The sequence below is a fragment of the Muscardinus avellanarius genome (assembly GCF_963383645.1).
Source record: "Muscardinus avellanarius genome assembly, chromosome: 16".
NCBI classification, from domain to species: Eukaryota; Metazoa; Chordata; class Mammalia; order Rodentia; family Gliridae; genus Muscardinus; species Muscardinus avellanarius.
The window spans coordinates 46171834-46185847 of record NC_137802.1 but is presented as its reverse complement, the minus strand read 5'-3'; the positions used below and the strand labels follow the sequence as shown (position 1 = coordinate 46185847).

The 14014-nt window shown below is 53.6% G+C and overlaps 1 protein-coding gene across 1 annotated transcript; it reads right to left on the bottom strand.

Annotated features, from left to right (window-relative positions):
• Window positions 1–378: 378 nt before the first annotated feature.
• PHOSPHO1 (phosphoethanolamine/phosphocholine phosphatase 1) lies at window positions 379–2842 on the bottom strand (the record flags this gene model as incomplete). The annotated part of the gene is made up of 2 exons (XM_080712948.1): window positions 2730–2842; window positions 379–1137 (listed from the first exon to the last, which is right to left on the bottom strand). The coding sequence occupies exons 1-2, from the start codon at window positions 2772–2774 to the stop codon at window positions 379–381; spliced, it is 804 nt and encodes a 267-aa protein (XP_080569074.1). The 5' UTR covers window positions 2775–2842.
• Window positions 2843–14014: the final 11172 nt, after the last annotated feature.

Sequence of the window (14014 nt, the reverse complement as noted above, 5' to 3'; positions counted from 1 at the left end):
GCCGGCGGCGGGGCAGCAGTTAAAGCAGTGGGAAGTATTCCTTCTTTCACTTGCCAGGGCGCACCTTCCTCCCAGCTTGGAGGAGCGGGCTTGGGGAAACAGCGCTGACTTTCAAGGCATGCGCACGACTGCAGAACTGAACTCGGCGGTGGGACTGGGGAGGCAGCTGAGTTAACTGCATAGATAGATTGGGCCGGCTCCGAACGCCAGTCTCCCAGCTCAGCTCCCAAATGGATGAGGTCCCAAAAATTCCCGCAGGGACATCGCAAAGCGAAAGGGAAGAGCAAAGGGAGCAGCAAAACTAGGTCTGCTTTTCCCAATTCCCCGCGCGTCCCTCCTCCGCCCGCTCTCGCTGGCGCCCCCTCCAGGCGGCCGCGCTCAGCACGTCTTCAGCACCTGTTGCAGATGGAGGCGCACGTCGTTGGCGGTCTCCCAGGGCACCACGTGGGCGCGGAAGGAGCTGGGCTCAGCCTTCTGCGCCTCCTGGATGAGGCGGTGCATCGGGTAGCCACGGCGCGGGAAGGCCACATCACCGCCCGCCAGTAGCCCCATAGGGCAGAAATCGTTCGCGCCGTCGCCCACATAGAAGAGGTGCTCGAAGTGCACGCCCTCGTGGGCCCGCTCGCGCAGGTAGTCGCTGAGCACCTTGTGTTTGCACATGTTGGCCGGGCAGCGCGCGCAGCTGTGGGTGTGGAAGGGCCGCAGTGCCAGCAGGCCCCGCGCATCGGGGCCGGATGGGTTGCTGAGGATGCGGCGGAACAGGCCGTAGTGGCCCGCGGCGCGTAGGGCGCTCTCCACCCCGAAGGTGTTGGCATCGGAGATGAGAATGACCTCAAAGCAGGAGCCCTGCTTGGCCACGAACTGCAGTAGGTCGTTCATGCCGGGCGACAGGGGAATGGCCTCGTAGACGGCGCGCAGGTCCCGCGGCCGCACGCCCTGCTCACCCAGGTACTTGAAGACGCGCTGCATGTACTCGTTGTAGAAGCCCTCGCGGTAGGTGGCGCGCAGGCTCTCCGGCAGCCGCTGCCCGGGCGCCGCGCGCACGATCGAGTCGTCGCTGTTTTCATCCACGATGGTCTCATCAAAGTCGAAGGTTAAGAGGAAGCGCGGAGAGCCCTGCGCAGCCATCCCGTTGTCCTGGGAGCAGGGGGAAGAGGAGGAGGAGGAGGAGGAAGGGACAAGCAAGAGGGGGCGCGGCGGGAGCCGGCCAGGAAGAGGCTTGTTAGCGGGCCACGGCCAGGAGCGCTGGCACATCCAAGACCTAGGGAGGACCCAAGGCTGGTTAAGTCGAGCGGAGGACCAGATGCTGCGCCCCCACCCCGCCTTCCCTGCCCAGCCCTGCGCGCCGCTCGGTTAACATACTGGGGTTTATGCCCAGGGGACCGTCTTAATCTTGAACCCAGAAGGCTTCCGTGGCTTCTGTTTCTGCTAATTTCATCTACGGTCACCGAGGCCTATACCGGGTAAACTTAGTCTCTCCTTCCCAAACACGAGCAGAGCTGGAGATGCCACCCTCTCACCCCTTGGAGCAGCTGCATGTTCTCCTTGGGTTCCCTACGGGGTCAGTTGCTTATAGGACCAGTAAGGAGTCAGGCTCCAGGGGAAGCTCTTCAGCATCACCTGCGGCATATGGCCCATGAGTGCTGGGTCCTCGGGTCTGGATGGGAGCTAAGTGCTAGGTGCCTGGCTCTCTGACTGGCCAGAGAACTGGATGTGGGCCCTTGGAATTACCCAGGCAGGTGGGCTGAGGATTGACCACACAAGACCCGGGAGACTCTCTGGAAGCTGCTTCTAGCCAGGCGCTGGGCAGAGCTCCAGGGATGGGATACAGCTTCTCCAGGGATTCTAGGGCCCTGCGCTGACCGCTGGTCACTAATCACTTGCCAATTCCCTGGGAAGAAGGTGTCAGCAGGTGGGGTTTCTGCCAGAGTCCAAAGCAAGCGGGCAGCAGAAGCAGTGGGGCTTGGGGAGGTACAAGCCTCCCGCGCCCGGCCACAGCACACCTGGGAGACAGGTAAGGGAGAGGAGAGAGAGCAGCAGTAGCTGAGAAGGCAGGAGGAGGGGCCAGGCAGAGGGGACACGAGGGGCAGCTAGGAGCAAGTCATGCTAGGGGAGCGTGGGGACAGACAGAGATGGGAGGGGGGCTCCAGGAAGTGAGGTCTCAGGCCAGAGTCCTGTTGGAGGGGATGACGGCGGGGGGTAGTGTGGGCAGCACGGGAGAGGATGGGGGACACTGGGGACATGCCAGGGCCCAAAGAAAGGCAAGCAAATGGAGACAGCAGGGGCCTTCACCACCACCTTTGCTAGCCAGCAGTCGTGCATGAGAAGGGCGGGGTGCGCAGAGCCTACACAGCTGCAGAATGTCCACTGCTGCCTCCCTGCACTGGCCTCCCACCCCGCCTCATCCAGATGGAACCTGGCTTCTCCCCTTCTCTAATCTGGGGTGGATGTTGGTGGCCTGGCAGACCTTGCCAACACAGAAGTCCAAGCTCCTCACTGGCTTCCCTAACGGAACGGTCCCTGTGATACCTCATCCCTACAGCCCTGCAGACTCTCAGTGGCCCAGGATCCCTGGAATTGAGGATGTAAGCTTTCCCACCCCTGGGATGGGAGCCTCCAGGGATTAGCAGAGCCCCAGTGGAGGTGAAGACAAGCCTAGACACAAGCCTACTCCCACCCCATGGTGGAAAAATGGGGACCGAGGCCTCATCCTGGAAGGGTCCACTTACCCTGGTCAGGCACCGGAGGCCAGTAACTGGAAAACACCCACTCATTGTCAGGACATCAGCTTGGGCACCGGCTCCTGGACTCTGTTGGCCTCCTGCCGTTGTTCAGAGCTCCTGACAACCACAAAGTCCATTTAACAGCGCCTGGCTTTGCTTCCAACACTTGTGCCCACCCGGCTCTAGCTCTTCTGCAGGGTCCCAGGAGCCACTCCCAGGATCTCAGCAAGAACAGGCCCTTAAACAGGCCCACACTAAGAGATGCATCTTGTCAGCATCTTCTTTCAGTCCCCTGCATGCCAGAGAGGTTAACAGATAGCACTGAGTTAGAAACCCAGACGGGTCACCCAACACAAACATCTCAAAACCAGACCTTAGAGGCCAAGTCCAGGGCTTTTTTTCTCTAGTACAGTGATCATTGCAGCCAGGCACGGTGATGCACAACTGCAATCCCAGTACTTGGGAGGCTGAGACAGGAGGATCGCGCAGGTTTGAAGCCAGCCTTAGCAAGTAGTGAGGCTTTCAGCAACCTAGCGAGACCCTGTTTCCAAATAAAAATAAAATAGGGCTAGGGGTATAGCTTGGAGGTAGAATGCCTCTGGGTTCCATCCCCAGTATCCCAACACACATACACACACACACACACACACGATTGCCCCTACACATAGGTACGTCACTGTTTACAAATTATCTTTCCTCATACTGTTACTGGGCATCAGTCCCATGAGATCAGGAGATGAGATGGGCTGACAGAGGCCACTGACGTGCCCAAGGCCATGCTGTTCCCATGGGACAGAACCTGGTTCCATAAGTACTTGGCCACAGCTCTGCTTCTCCATGCCCTCAAAAAGGAAGAGGCCAGCGGACATGGCGGCGCACGCTTGTAATCCCAGCATTTGGGAGGCTGAGACAGGAGGATCGCGGTTCGTGGACAGCCTCAGCTACTTAGTGAGGCCCTTTGCAACTCAGTGAGACCCTGTTTCAAAAAATAAAGAATAAAAAAATAGGGCTAGGGGTGTCTTGGAGGTAGAATGACCCTGGGTTTCATCCCTAATACTGCAAAAAAAAAAAAAAAAAAATATATATATATATATATATATATATATATATATATATAATAGGTCTATAAGTGTAGCCTGGAGGTAGAAGGGTTTCCAGGAACCCCAGTACTACCCCCAAATAAATAAATAAATAAATACTAAATAGGGCTGTGGATGTATGTGGATGTAGCTCAGAGGTAGAATTCCCCTGGGTTCCATCTCCAATACTGAAAAAAAAAAAAACCAAGGAAGAGGCCAGCTGGGTGTGGTGGAGCATGCCTGCAATTCCAGTACTTGGGAGGCTGAGACAGGAGGATCACAAGTCTGAGGCCAACCTCAGCAATTTAGCAACACTTTAGGCAACCTAGCAAGAAGCTGTTTTTTTTTTTTTTTTTTTTTTTTTTTTTTTGCGGGTCTGGGGATGGAACCCAGGGGCATTTGACCTCCAAGCTGCACCCCTGTCCTATTTTTTTATTCTTTATTTTGAAACAGGGTCTCACCGAGTTGCAGAGGGCCTCACTAAGTAACTGAGGCTATCTACAAACCGTAATCCTCCGGTCTCAACCTCCCAAATGCTGGGATTACAAGCATGTGCCACCACACCTGGCTGCAAGAACCTGTTTTAAAATAAAAAATAAAAAGGACTGGATGTGTAACTCAGAGGCATAATGCTCTGGGTTCAATCCCTAGCATCACAGACAATAAATAAACAAATAAATAAATAAATAAATAGGAAGGGCCAAAGACCAATCAGGACGTGGTGAACCACAACAGGCCTCTCTGGCCCTTTCAGAGGTCCAGCAGACAGGACAAGAGTCAGACTGAAATAAATCTTTGCTAGATTTTACTGTGTGGCTTTGGGGACCAAGTCTGGCCTCTTGGGGCCTGCATCAATACAGCCATACAGCTAGCTACCAGTGCCTCTGGGCTCTCCCAACACCCCCCCCCCCCAAGCTGGGACAGAATTGGGAAGAGAGGGAGCAACGGCCTGGCTCGTTGCTGCCCTCTGGTGGTGACGGCAGGTGACACTGTAAACTTCTGACTTTGTCAAGGTGACAGTCTCCCCTGACTATCCCAGGGCAAGAGGAAGAAGCTGGGACTTCCCAGGCTCAGGACACAGGCTCTAGCACCCTCCAGCTGAAGGTGTCCCCGGCCTCCTCCCCACTCCCTGACCACACATTTCAGCAGAATGGGGTGTGTGAGTCTTAGTTCTTCCCCCCACAAGACTTAAACCCAGGGATCAAAAGAGGGGAGTCGGAAGCTGAATGGGTCAGTGGGTAAAGAGTGGGAATGAGTGGAGAGAGGAGAGAAAGGTGAAGAAGAAGGTGTGAGAGGGAAGGAGGCCTGGGGAGAAGGGAATGGCCTGTGTTGGTGGGGGGAGCTCTCCCTAGGCAGAATCCTGGCAGCTATCTCAAGTCTGTGGGGCCAGGCGGGTCAGAGGAGAAAGGTCAGGGGATGCCACTCCCATTGTAAAAGCAAACAGGACAGGCAGCGCACATGTTGGGCACTCTGAGAAGGGGGAGATATGAGGATATGAGGGGTCACCAGCCCCACATGGCTGCCCACACCTGTGAGCCCAGTACTTGGCAGGCTGGGACAGGAGGATGGCAGAGTAGAGGACAGCCTCAGCAAGTAGTGAGGCTCTCAGCAACCTGGTGAGATGCTGCTTCAAAATTAAAAAAAAAAATAGGACTGGAGGTATATCTCAGAGGTAAAATGCCCCTGGGTGCAATCCCCAGTGTCCGTCTGTCTGTCTGTCTGTCTGTCTGTCTGTCTGTCTGTCTCTCTCTCTCTCTCTCTCTCTCTCACACACACACACACACACACACACACACACACACAGTCACCAGCAGCCACACAGAGATCAACTTTCACCCTATAGATGAAAGGTGCATACTTGGCCCTTTTTTCTTTTTTAATTTCTACTGATTTTTAAATATGTTCAGAACTTCTCATTCCTCACAGTGAAAGGCATAGTTATATTCCCCCCCTAATGATAGCATTTACGGAAAGCAGTGAAACACTTCTTGCTGGGGTTGCCCTCGTTCCTTTCCATCTCCAAAGCAGAAAGCCAGACATCCTGGGGGTCCTCCCTGGAGACTGACAAGGCCAGGCCGCGACACCCCCAACCCCACTGTCGTAAGAGGGACCCCTCCCCAGTTGGAAGCCGGCTCCTGTACCATTCCAAAAGGTCTCTCACCTCTGACAGCGTTGTCCTGCGTGGCCAAATCCTCTTCTGTGGTCCCCAACAAGTGTCTCTGAAAGAAGGGAGCAGGGTCGCTGAGCTTCTTCCACAGACTACAGCAGGGAGAGGGCAGACGTTTAGGGGTGTGGCAGGGAATCCACTCCCAATCCCATCTAAAACCAGTGCCTGCCTCCTCGATTGCGAACGGTTGGGATTCCTGCTGGACCCCTGGCCTTTCCTCTCAAATGCTCTTAGATTAAATCCTTAGGGAGGAGCCGGACGTGTTGGCACACCCTTGTAATCCCAGCATTCAGGGAAGCTGAAACCTGAGGATAGCAGTTCAGGGACAGCCTCAGATACTTGGTGAGGCCCTCTGCAACTTAGTGAGACCCTGTTTCAAAATGAAGAATAAAAATATAGGGCAGGGGGTGTGGCTCGCAGGTTGAATGCCCGACCTGTAAAAAAAAAAAAAAAAAAAAAAAAAATTTAGCGAGTGGAAGGGAAGCGAGTGGTGAGTCTCTTTAGCATAGACTCTAGCCTGGATTTCCCCCTCTTCATGGGTAGATGGAGCCCCAGGAAAGTTTTGGGATAGTTTTCCACAGGAAAAAAAAATATAGGATGAGAACAGGGGGTGAGGAAATAACATGGCAACAAGCCTTCTCTGCCCCCAAACAAGTCTCCTATAAATCACTAGAAATCAGATCCAACAATTTAGCTGCATTTCCCTCCCCTCCCTACACGCCACCCCTAACTTCATTACCTCTCTTGTTCCCCTATCCCAAATAGCAAATAGGGGGGAAAAAAATAAAAAAGAAGGCTCAGAGAGGTCAAGCTAACATCACGAGGGGGGAGGTCACACAGCATCAGAATCGGGATCAGAACTCAGAGGTCTCTGGTGCTTCCTGAGACAACTGCAGCCGGAGCTTCGCCTGTTGCCCCAGAGGCTTTCTGAGGCTGCGAGCTGCTGTCCTGGCCAGCTGGAGGGTCATCTGTCCCATCATACAAGAGAGCCGGGACTAGTAGTCACCTCTGGGCTCCCCCTGCTTGGGTGGACAAGCTGAGCGGGCATCCTCACCCGGCAGGGGCAGGGAGGTGGCAGCTGCGGTAGGTTGGGGGGAGAGATATTTTTAGAGGTGACTGGATAGCAGGCCCTTTGGCACACCCCCAGCTGGCGGGCACCTCGCTCTAATGCGGGCGGGGGGTGTGCAGCTTGGGGAGAGGGGAGGACTTGCGGGTGGCGGGGACCGAGGGGGCACTGATTCCATAAGCTTTGCCAGAGTCGGGATGGAGGGACGCCAGGGCACCAGGTTAACGTGGTAGGAGGGAAGGGAACTCATTCTTCTCCTCCAGGGCCCCCCCCCCCACCGCCACGAGCGTTGAAGGAGCACCCTCAAACTCCACACAGCCCCCGCCCTACACTGGGACGCCAACCCTCCCCACCTCCCGGAGCCCAAGACTCACGTGGGAGCAGCGGCGGCAGAAGTCTGTCCGGGCTGAGTTTGAAGTGTGAGGAGTGGGGAGGGGGTCTAGGTAAGGTTTTGGGGCGCAGGTAGAGCAAGGGGTGCTTACGGGAATTGGAGGGACGCGGTGTCTTATCCACCCCCGTATTTCTGGGCTCCGGCTCACGAGTCCCTCCAGTCCCGAGGGACTGTGGATGATCTGAGTCTGGGCCGTCCCTTCCACCTGCCCCCCATCCCCCCGGACCGCCGCCGCGTCCCCTTTAAATGCCGGGGAGCCGGAGCCCAAGCCGCGGCCGGCGCTGCGGCAGCCGCAGCACCCGGGCCCACCGCAGTCCCCGCACGTCACAAGCGACGGGCCAATCACAGCGGCGCCGGCGCACATCAAAGGGGCGGGCCGCCCGCGGGCCACGCCTCCCGGCTGCCCCGGGCTCCGCGCGCCAGCGGAGGTGGGATTGGGCGCCAGGGCTGGGTCGAGGGTGGGGATGGCGCGTCCCGCCCGCGGTCGAGGGTGGAGGGCACCCCCGTAGTGGGTTGTGGGCGTCAGCGAGAGCCCCTGCCCACACCCCTAACCGCCCGGGGCGCTGGGATTTCTCAGCTGCCGCCTCCAGGGCTCTCTTCCCAAAGATTTGCAGAAACGGACCTCCGGGCGAGCTCTCTCCGCTGTGCGCCCCTAAACCCGCCGGGCCCGGCCGGTCCCGCCTGGGGAAGCTGCCGCCCTTCCACGTGCGCCCAGCTCCTCGTCCTCTGCCCCGCAGGCAGAGTCAGGGCGCCCCGTCCGGCCCTCCTCACCTTCTCCCAGGTTAAGGGGTATTGCTGGGGGAGGGACTCTCCTGCTCCGGGTCCCCTACATTGGGAGGGGAGCGGACAAGTTGCCTCTTTTGCAAAAGATAATTGTAAATTAAGAAACTTTCGAGCCCGGCCGCGCTGGCGCACACCTGTAATCCCAGGATTTGGGAGGCTGACCCTGAGGTCGCAGCTTCGAGGCCGGAGACCCTGTTTCAATATTAAAAAATAAAAACCGGGCGTGGTGGTGCATACTTGTAATCCCAGTATTTAGGAGACTGAGGTAGGAGGATCACAGGTTCGCGGCCAGCCTCAGCTACTCAGTGAGACTGTTTCAAAATAAAGAATAAGCCGGGTGTTCAAGCCAGCCTTGACAGTTTAGGCCCTCCGCAATTTACTCAGACTCTGTTTCCAAATAAATACAATCAGAGCCAGCCGGACGTGGTGGCGCACGCTTGTAATGCCAGCATTCTGGAGTCTGAGACCCGGGAGTCTGAGACCGGAGAAACGCGGTTCGCGGACAGCCTCAGCTACTTAGTGAGGCTCTCTGCAACTTAGTGAGACCTGGTTTCAAAAAATAGGGCAGGGGGTGTAGCTCGGAGGTTCCATCCCCAGGCCCGCAAAAATAAGTAAATAAATAATAATAATAATAATAATAATAAGTCATTCATTAAAAAAAAACTAAAGAATAAAAAATAGGGCAGGGGGTGTAGCTTGGAGGTAGAACGCCCCTGGGTTTCATCCCCAGTACTGCAAATATAAAATAAATTTAAAAATTAATTAATTAATTAAATGGAGTTGGGCAAGCCGAGTATAGTGGTGCATGCCTGTAATCCCATTACTTGAGAAGCTGAGACAGGAGAATCCCAGGTTCAAGGACAGTCTTAGTAAGTAGTGAGACTCTCATCAACCTAACAAGACCCTACCTAGCAAGACCCTGCTTCATAGAAAGAGAGAGAGAAAGAGAGAGAGAGAGAGAGAGAGAGAGAGGGGGGGGGGGGGGAGAAAGAGCGCGAGAGCCCCAGCCTGGTGGCACAGGCCTTCAGGTTTGCGGCCAGCCTCCACAATTTAGACCCTGTTTCAAAATAAGATATAGCTGGGGGTATATAGCTCAGAGGTAGAATGCCTCTGGGTTCATCATCCCCAGTATCACTAAATAAATAAAATAAATGGCTGGGGACTGGGGGTATAGAATACCCCCTGGGAGCCAAGCATGGTGACCCATGCTTATAATCCCAGTACTTGGGAGGCTGAGACGTGAGGATCACAGGCCCTGTTTCAAAATAAAGAATAAAAAAATAGGGCTGGGAGTTTAGCCTAGAAGTAAAACGCCCCTGGGTTCAATCTCTAGTTCTGGGAAAAAAAGAAAGAAAGAAAGAAAGAAAGAAAGAAAGAAAGAAAGAAAGAAAGAAAGAAAGAAAGAAAAGTAAAAGCCCCTGGGCTCAATCTTCTGTACCACAAACAACCCCTTTCTCTTCTGCTTCCTAGGAGCCGGCCCCTAGTCAGAGCTCTGCTTTTGGTCCTCAGGTCAAGGAAAGGAGAGGTTATGATTAGATCGAGAGGTGACACTTGTGTTTACTAAGAGCATAATGTGAATCGTTCTAGATCACAGCATTTGTGGTTAAATGTTTGCAACACCCAGGAAAAGTGATTTGTCCAAGAGTTCAAACCTAGGACACCTGACTTCATTGGGTCACAAAGGGACTGTGTGGGTAAGAACGTGGGCATCCCTAGGCCTAGATACAATTTTGGCCCCAAATCTTCCGCTGCTGTACTCCTGAAAAGCCAGATGTAGAAGCCAGTGAGTCTAGGAGTCAGAAAGGGAGTGAGAATATATGAGGAATTACCCTAATTTCGATGCTCAGGGCTCCAGGTGTATTGGTAAATAAGACAGAGATGAGCGTGGTGGCGCACGCTTGTAATCCCAGTACTTGGGAGGCTGAGCTGAGGATCGTAGGTTTAAGTCGAGCCTCAGAAACTTAGCGAGGCCCGCAGCAACCTAGTAAAACCCTGTTTCCAAGTAAGAAATAAAATCGGGCTGAGCCAGGTGTGGTGGCGCATGCTTGAAATCTCAGCATTCGGGAGGCTGAGACAGGAGATCACAGTTCGTGGACAGCCTCAGCTACTTAGTGAGGACCTTTGCAACTCAGTGAGACCCCGTTTCAAAGTAAAAAATAAAAAGTAGGGCTGGGAGCCAGGCATGGTGGCGTGCACGCTTGTAATCTCAGCATTTGGGAGGCTGAGACTGGAGGATCGTGGTTCGAAGACAGCCTGAGCTACTACTTAGTGAGGCCCTTTGCAACTCAGTGAGACCCTGTTTCAAAATAAAGAATAAAAAAATAGGGCTGCGCCGGGCGTGGTGTCGCACGCTTGTAATCCCCGCGCTTGGGAGGCAGAGACAGGAGGATCGCGCAGGTTCGAAGCCAGCCGCGGGCGCTGGCTTATGAGACCCTGTTTCCAAATAAAAAAGTATAAAAAATAGGTCTGGGAGTGTAGCCTGGAAGTAGAAGGGCTTCCAGGAACCCCAGTACCACCAAAAAAAAAAAAAAAAAAAATAGGGCTGGGGTGTAACTCGGAGGTATAATGCCCCTGGGTTCCATCCCTAATACCGCAAAAGTAGGGCTGGGGGTGTAGCTTGGAGGTAGAATGCCTCTGGGTTCCATCCCCAGTACCAAAATTAAATAAATAAATAAAATTAAAAAAATAAAGGCTGGGCATGGTGGCGCACGCTTGTAATCCCAGCATTTGGGAGGCAGAGACAGGAGGATCGCGCAGTTTCGAAGCCAGCCACGCTGGCTTAAGAGACCCTGTTTCCAAATAAGAATATAAAATAGAACTGGGAGTGTAGCCTGGAGGTAGAAGGGCTTCCAGGAACCCCAGTACCACAAAACAAACAAAAAAATAGGGCTGGGGGTATGGCTCAGAGGTAGAATGCCCCTGGGGTTCCATCCCCAGTACTGAAGAAAAAAAAAAAGTAGCATGGAGGTAAAATGCCTCTAGGGTCAATCTCCAGTACAAATAAATAAGAAAGATGTTCCCTGTTTCTACACTTACCAAGTGGAGCAAACATTTTAATACGGCAAACCTGATGGCAGCACTCCCTTCATGCCCTTAGCGGGCTCCCCAGGCCCCAGGTCCCTAAACCTGCTTGCTGCCCAGCCTCAGCTAACAGCCCTGCGTCCGCTCCTCTCTCCTCACCCCTTCTCCCTGTCCAGCACACCCTGCCCGCCCCACTCCCTAGGTGCTCTCAGCCTTCAGCCTCCGCTGCAGCCTGTTACCCGTCCGCTGTTCCCAGGTACCAGCTGAGCACTTGGTAGGTGCTGGAAATAGTTTGCAAATGTGTCAGCTCAAGCAGTCCTCGCCTCTCTATGGAGTGGGTGCCGCTCAGGCTCGTTTTATAGCTGAGAGGTCGAGGCCCCTGCTCAGGGGCACCCAGCTGGGGTATGTATGGTAGGGCTGGGATATCAACCCGAAGCCTTAACCATTGATCCACACTGTCTGTCACCCGGCCTCTCCTGTGGGTAACTGAGGGTCCACTGTGTCCAGCCCTCCGGTAGCGCTCCCTGTGCATTTCTTCATTAAACCTTCAGAACAAGCTCCTCCAGTATAATCCTCATCTTGCAACAAGGAAATCGAGTCTCAGAGTGATCAAGCCACTTGCCCAGGGCCACATAAGCGCAGGGTGGCACTTGAGTTGAATCTTGACCCTCTGATGCAATTTCAACCTTGTTTCCAAATGCACTCCTGGGACTGGGGGTGGGGCGGGCAATTGACTCCCTGTTGGCACTGGTGGCCTCAAGGTTTTGCTGCCCAATTCTGCCTTCTAGCCCAGCCATGGGAATGCCGGGCAAGTTGCAGTGCTTAAAATAATAATAATAATAATAATAATAATAATAATAATAATAACAATAATAATAATAATTTAAAAAAATTAAAAGTTGGGTGTGGTGGCAACACACCTGTAATCCCAGTACTTGGGAGGTTAAAACAGGAGGATTGCAAGTCCTCAGCCAGACTCAGCTACTTAGGCCCTCTGCAGCTTAGTGAGACCTTGTTTCAAAATGAATTTTTTTTGTGGTACTGGGGGTAGAACCCAGGGGCTTTCTACATCCAGGCTATACTCCCAGACCTATTTTATACTTTATTTGGAAACAGGGTCTCACTAAGTTGCTGAGAGCCTCACTAAGTAGCTGAGGCTGGCTTCAAACCTGTGGGCTACTCCTGTCTCAGCCTCCCAAGTGCTGGAATTACAAGTGTGTGCCACCACACCCCACTTTTAAAAAAAAAATTTAAAAAGTAGGTCTGGGGGTGTGGCTCAGAGGTAGAATGCCCTTGGTGCCCTTGGGTTCAATCCCCAGTACCACCAAAAAAAAAAAAAAAAAAAAAAAAGGCTGGGGCTGGGCATGGTGGCACACGCTTGTAATCCCAGCATTTGTGAGGCTGAGACCGGAGGATCTCGGTTTGTGGACAGCCTCAGCTGCTCAGTGAGGCCCTCCGCAACTTAGTGAGACCCTGTTTCAAAATAAAGAATAAAATAATAGGGCAGGAGGTGTAGCTCAGAGGTCAAATGCCCCTGAGTACCATCTCCAGACATGTAAAAAAAAAGAAAAAAAATGCCAGGTAGAATGCTCTTGGGTTCCATTCCCAGTACTGCAGAATAAAAATAGGGCTGGGGACGTAGCTTTGGGGTAGGATTCCCCTGCGTTCAATCCCCAGCACCACTGGGTGGGGGTAAATCTCACGGCTTTTGTCATTTTCACCCATATATTGTCAGTGAGTGAGTTGCATGATGGACAGAAACAGAAAGGGAAAGCTCCCCAGTCGGAAGAGGCCTCCTGGCACGCACTGGGCAGGCAGCAGATCTTGCTGTGCGTGGGTTTCACCTTAGGACTCAGGCTCTCACCTGGCAGAGAGCTTGTGAGAGTGGGAGTCCTCCGAGGTGACAGGGCTTGCCCGAGTCTCTAGTGAACCCTGACTCAGGCGGTGGCCATGAGCGACTCCTGGTCTTCCCAGGGGGCTGAGTCACTCGCCCAAAGTCTCTGTGGCCATGGCTGCTCCCTGCCCTTCCAGGGGCAGGTGGTGGGAGGAGCAAGGGTGAGAGGGAGGGGCGGGACAGCTCTGTCCCCAGCCCCACCTGCTGAAGGCAGAACATGTCCAGAGCCAACTGGGTGCTAGGCACATGCTCCCCACGACACTGTGCCAGGTGGGTTTATTATTCCCATGCTTACAACTGAAAAAGCAGAAGCATAGGGATATTAAGAAAGTGCCTTAAACCGGGTGTGGTGACACACGCTTGTAATCCCAGCATTTGAAAGGCTGAGGACCCCAGTTTGTGGACAGCTTCAGCTACTTAGTGAGACTGTTTGCAACTCTGTGAGACCTTGTTTCAAAATAAAGAATAAAAAGTAGAGCTGGGGATGGAGCTCAGAGGTAGAATGCCCCTGGCTTCCATTTTCAGTACTGCAAAAAAAAAAAAAAAAGAAAGAAAAGAAAAAGAAAAAGTGCCTTAAGAGCTGGGCATGGTGGTGCACGCTTGTAATCCCAGTATATGGGAGGCTGAGGCAGGAGGATCACAGATTGAGGCCAGCCTCAGCAACTTAGTGAGGCCCTCCATATGTAGTGAGACCCTGTTTTGAAATAAAGAATTACCCGGGTGTGGTGAAGCACGCTTGTAATCCCAGTGCTTAGGAGGCTGAGACAGGAGGATCACACAGGTTCGAAGCCTTCCTCAGCTACTTAGTGAGGCTCTCAGCAATTTAGTGAGACTCTGTTTCCAAATAAAGTATTAAATAGGTCTGGGAGAGCCAGGCATGGTGGTGCACG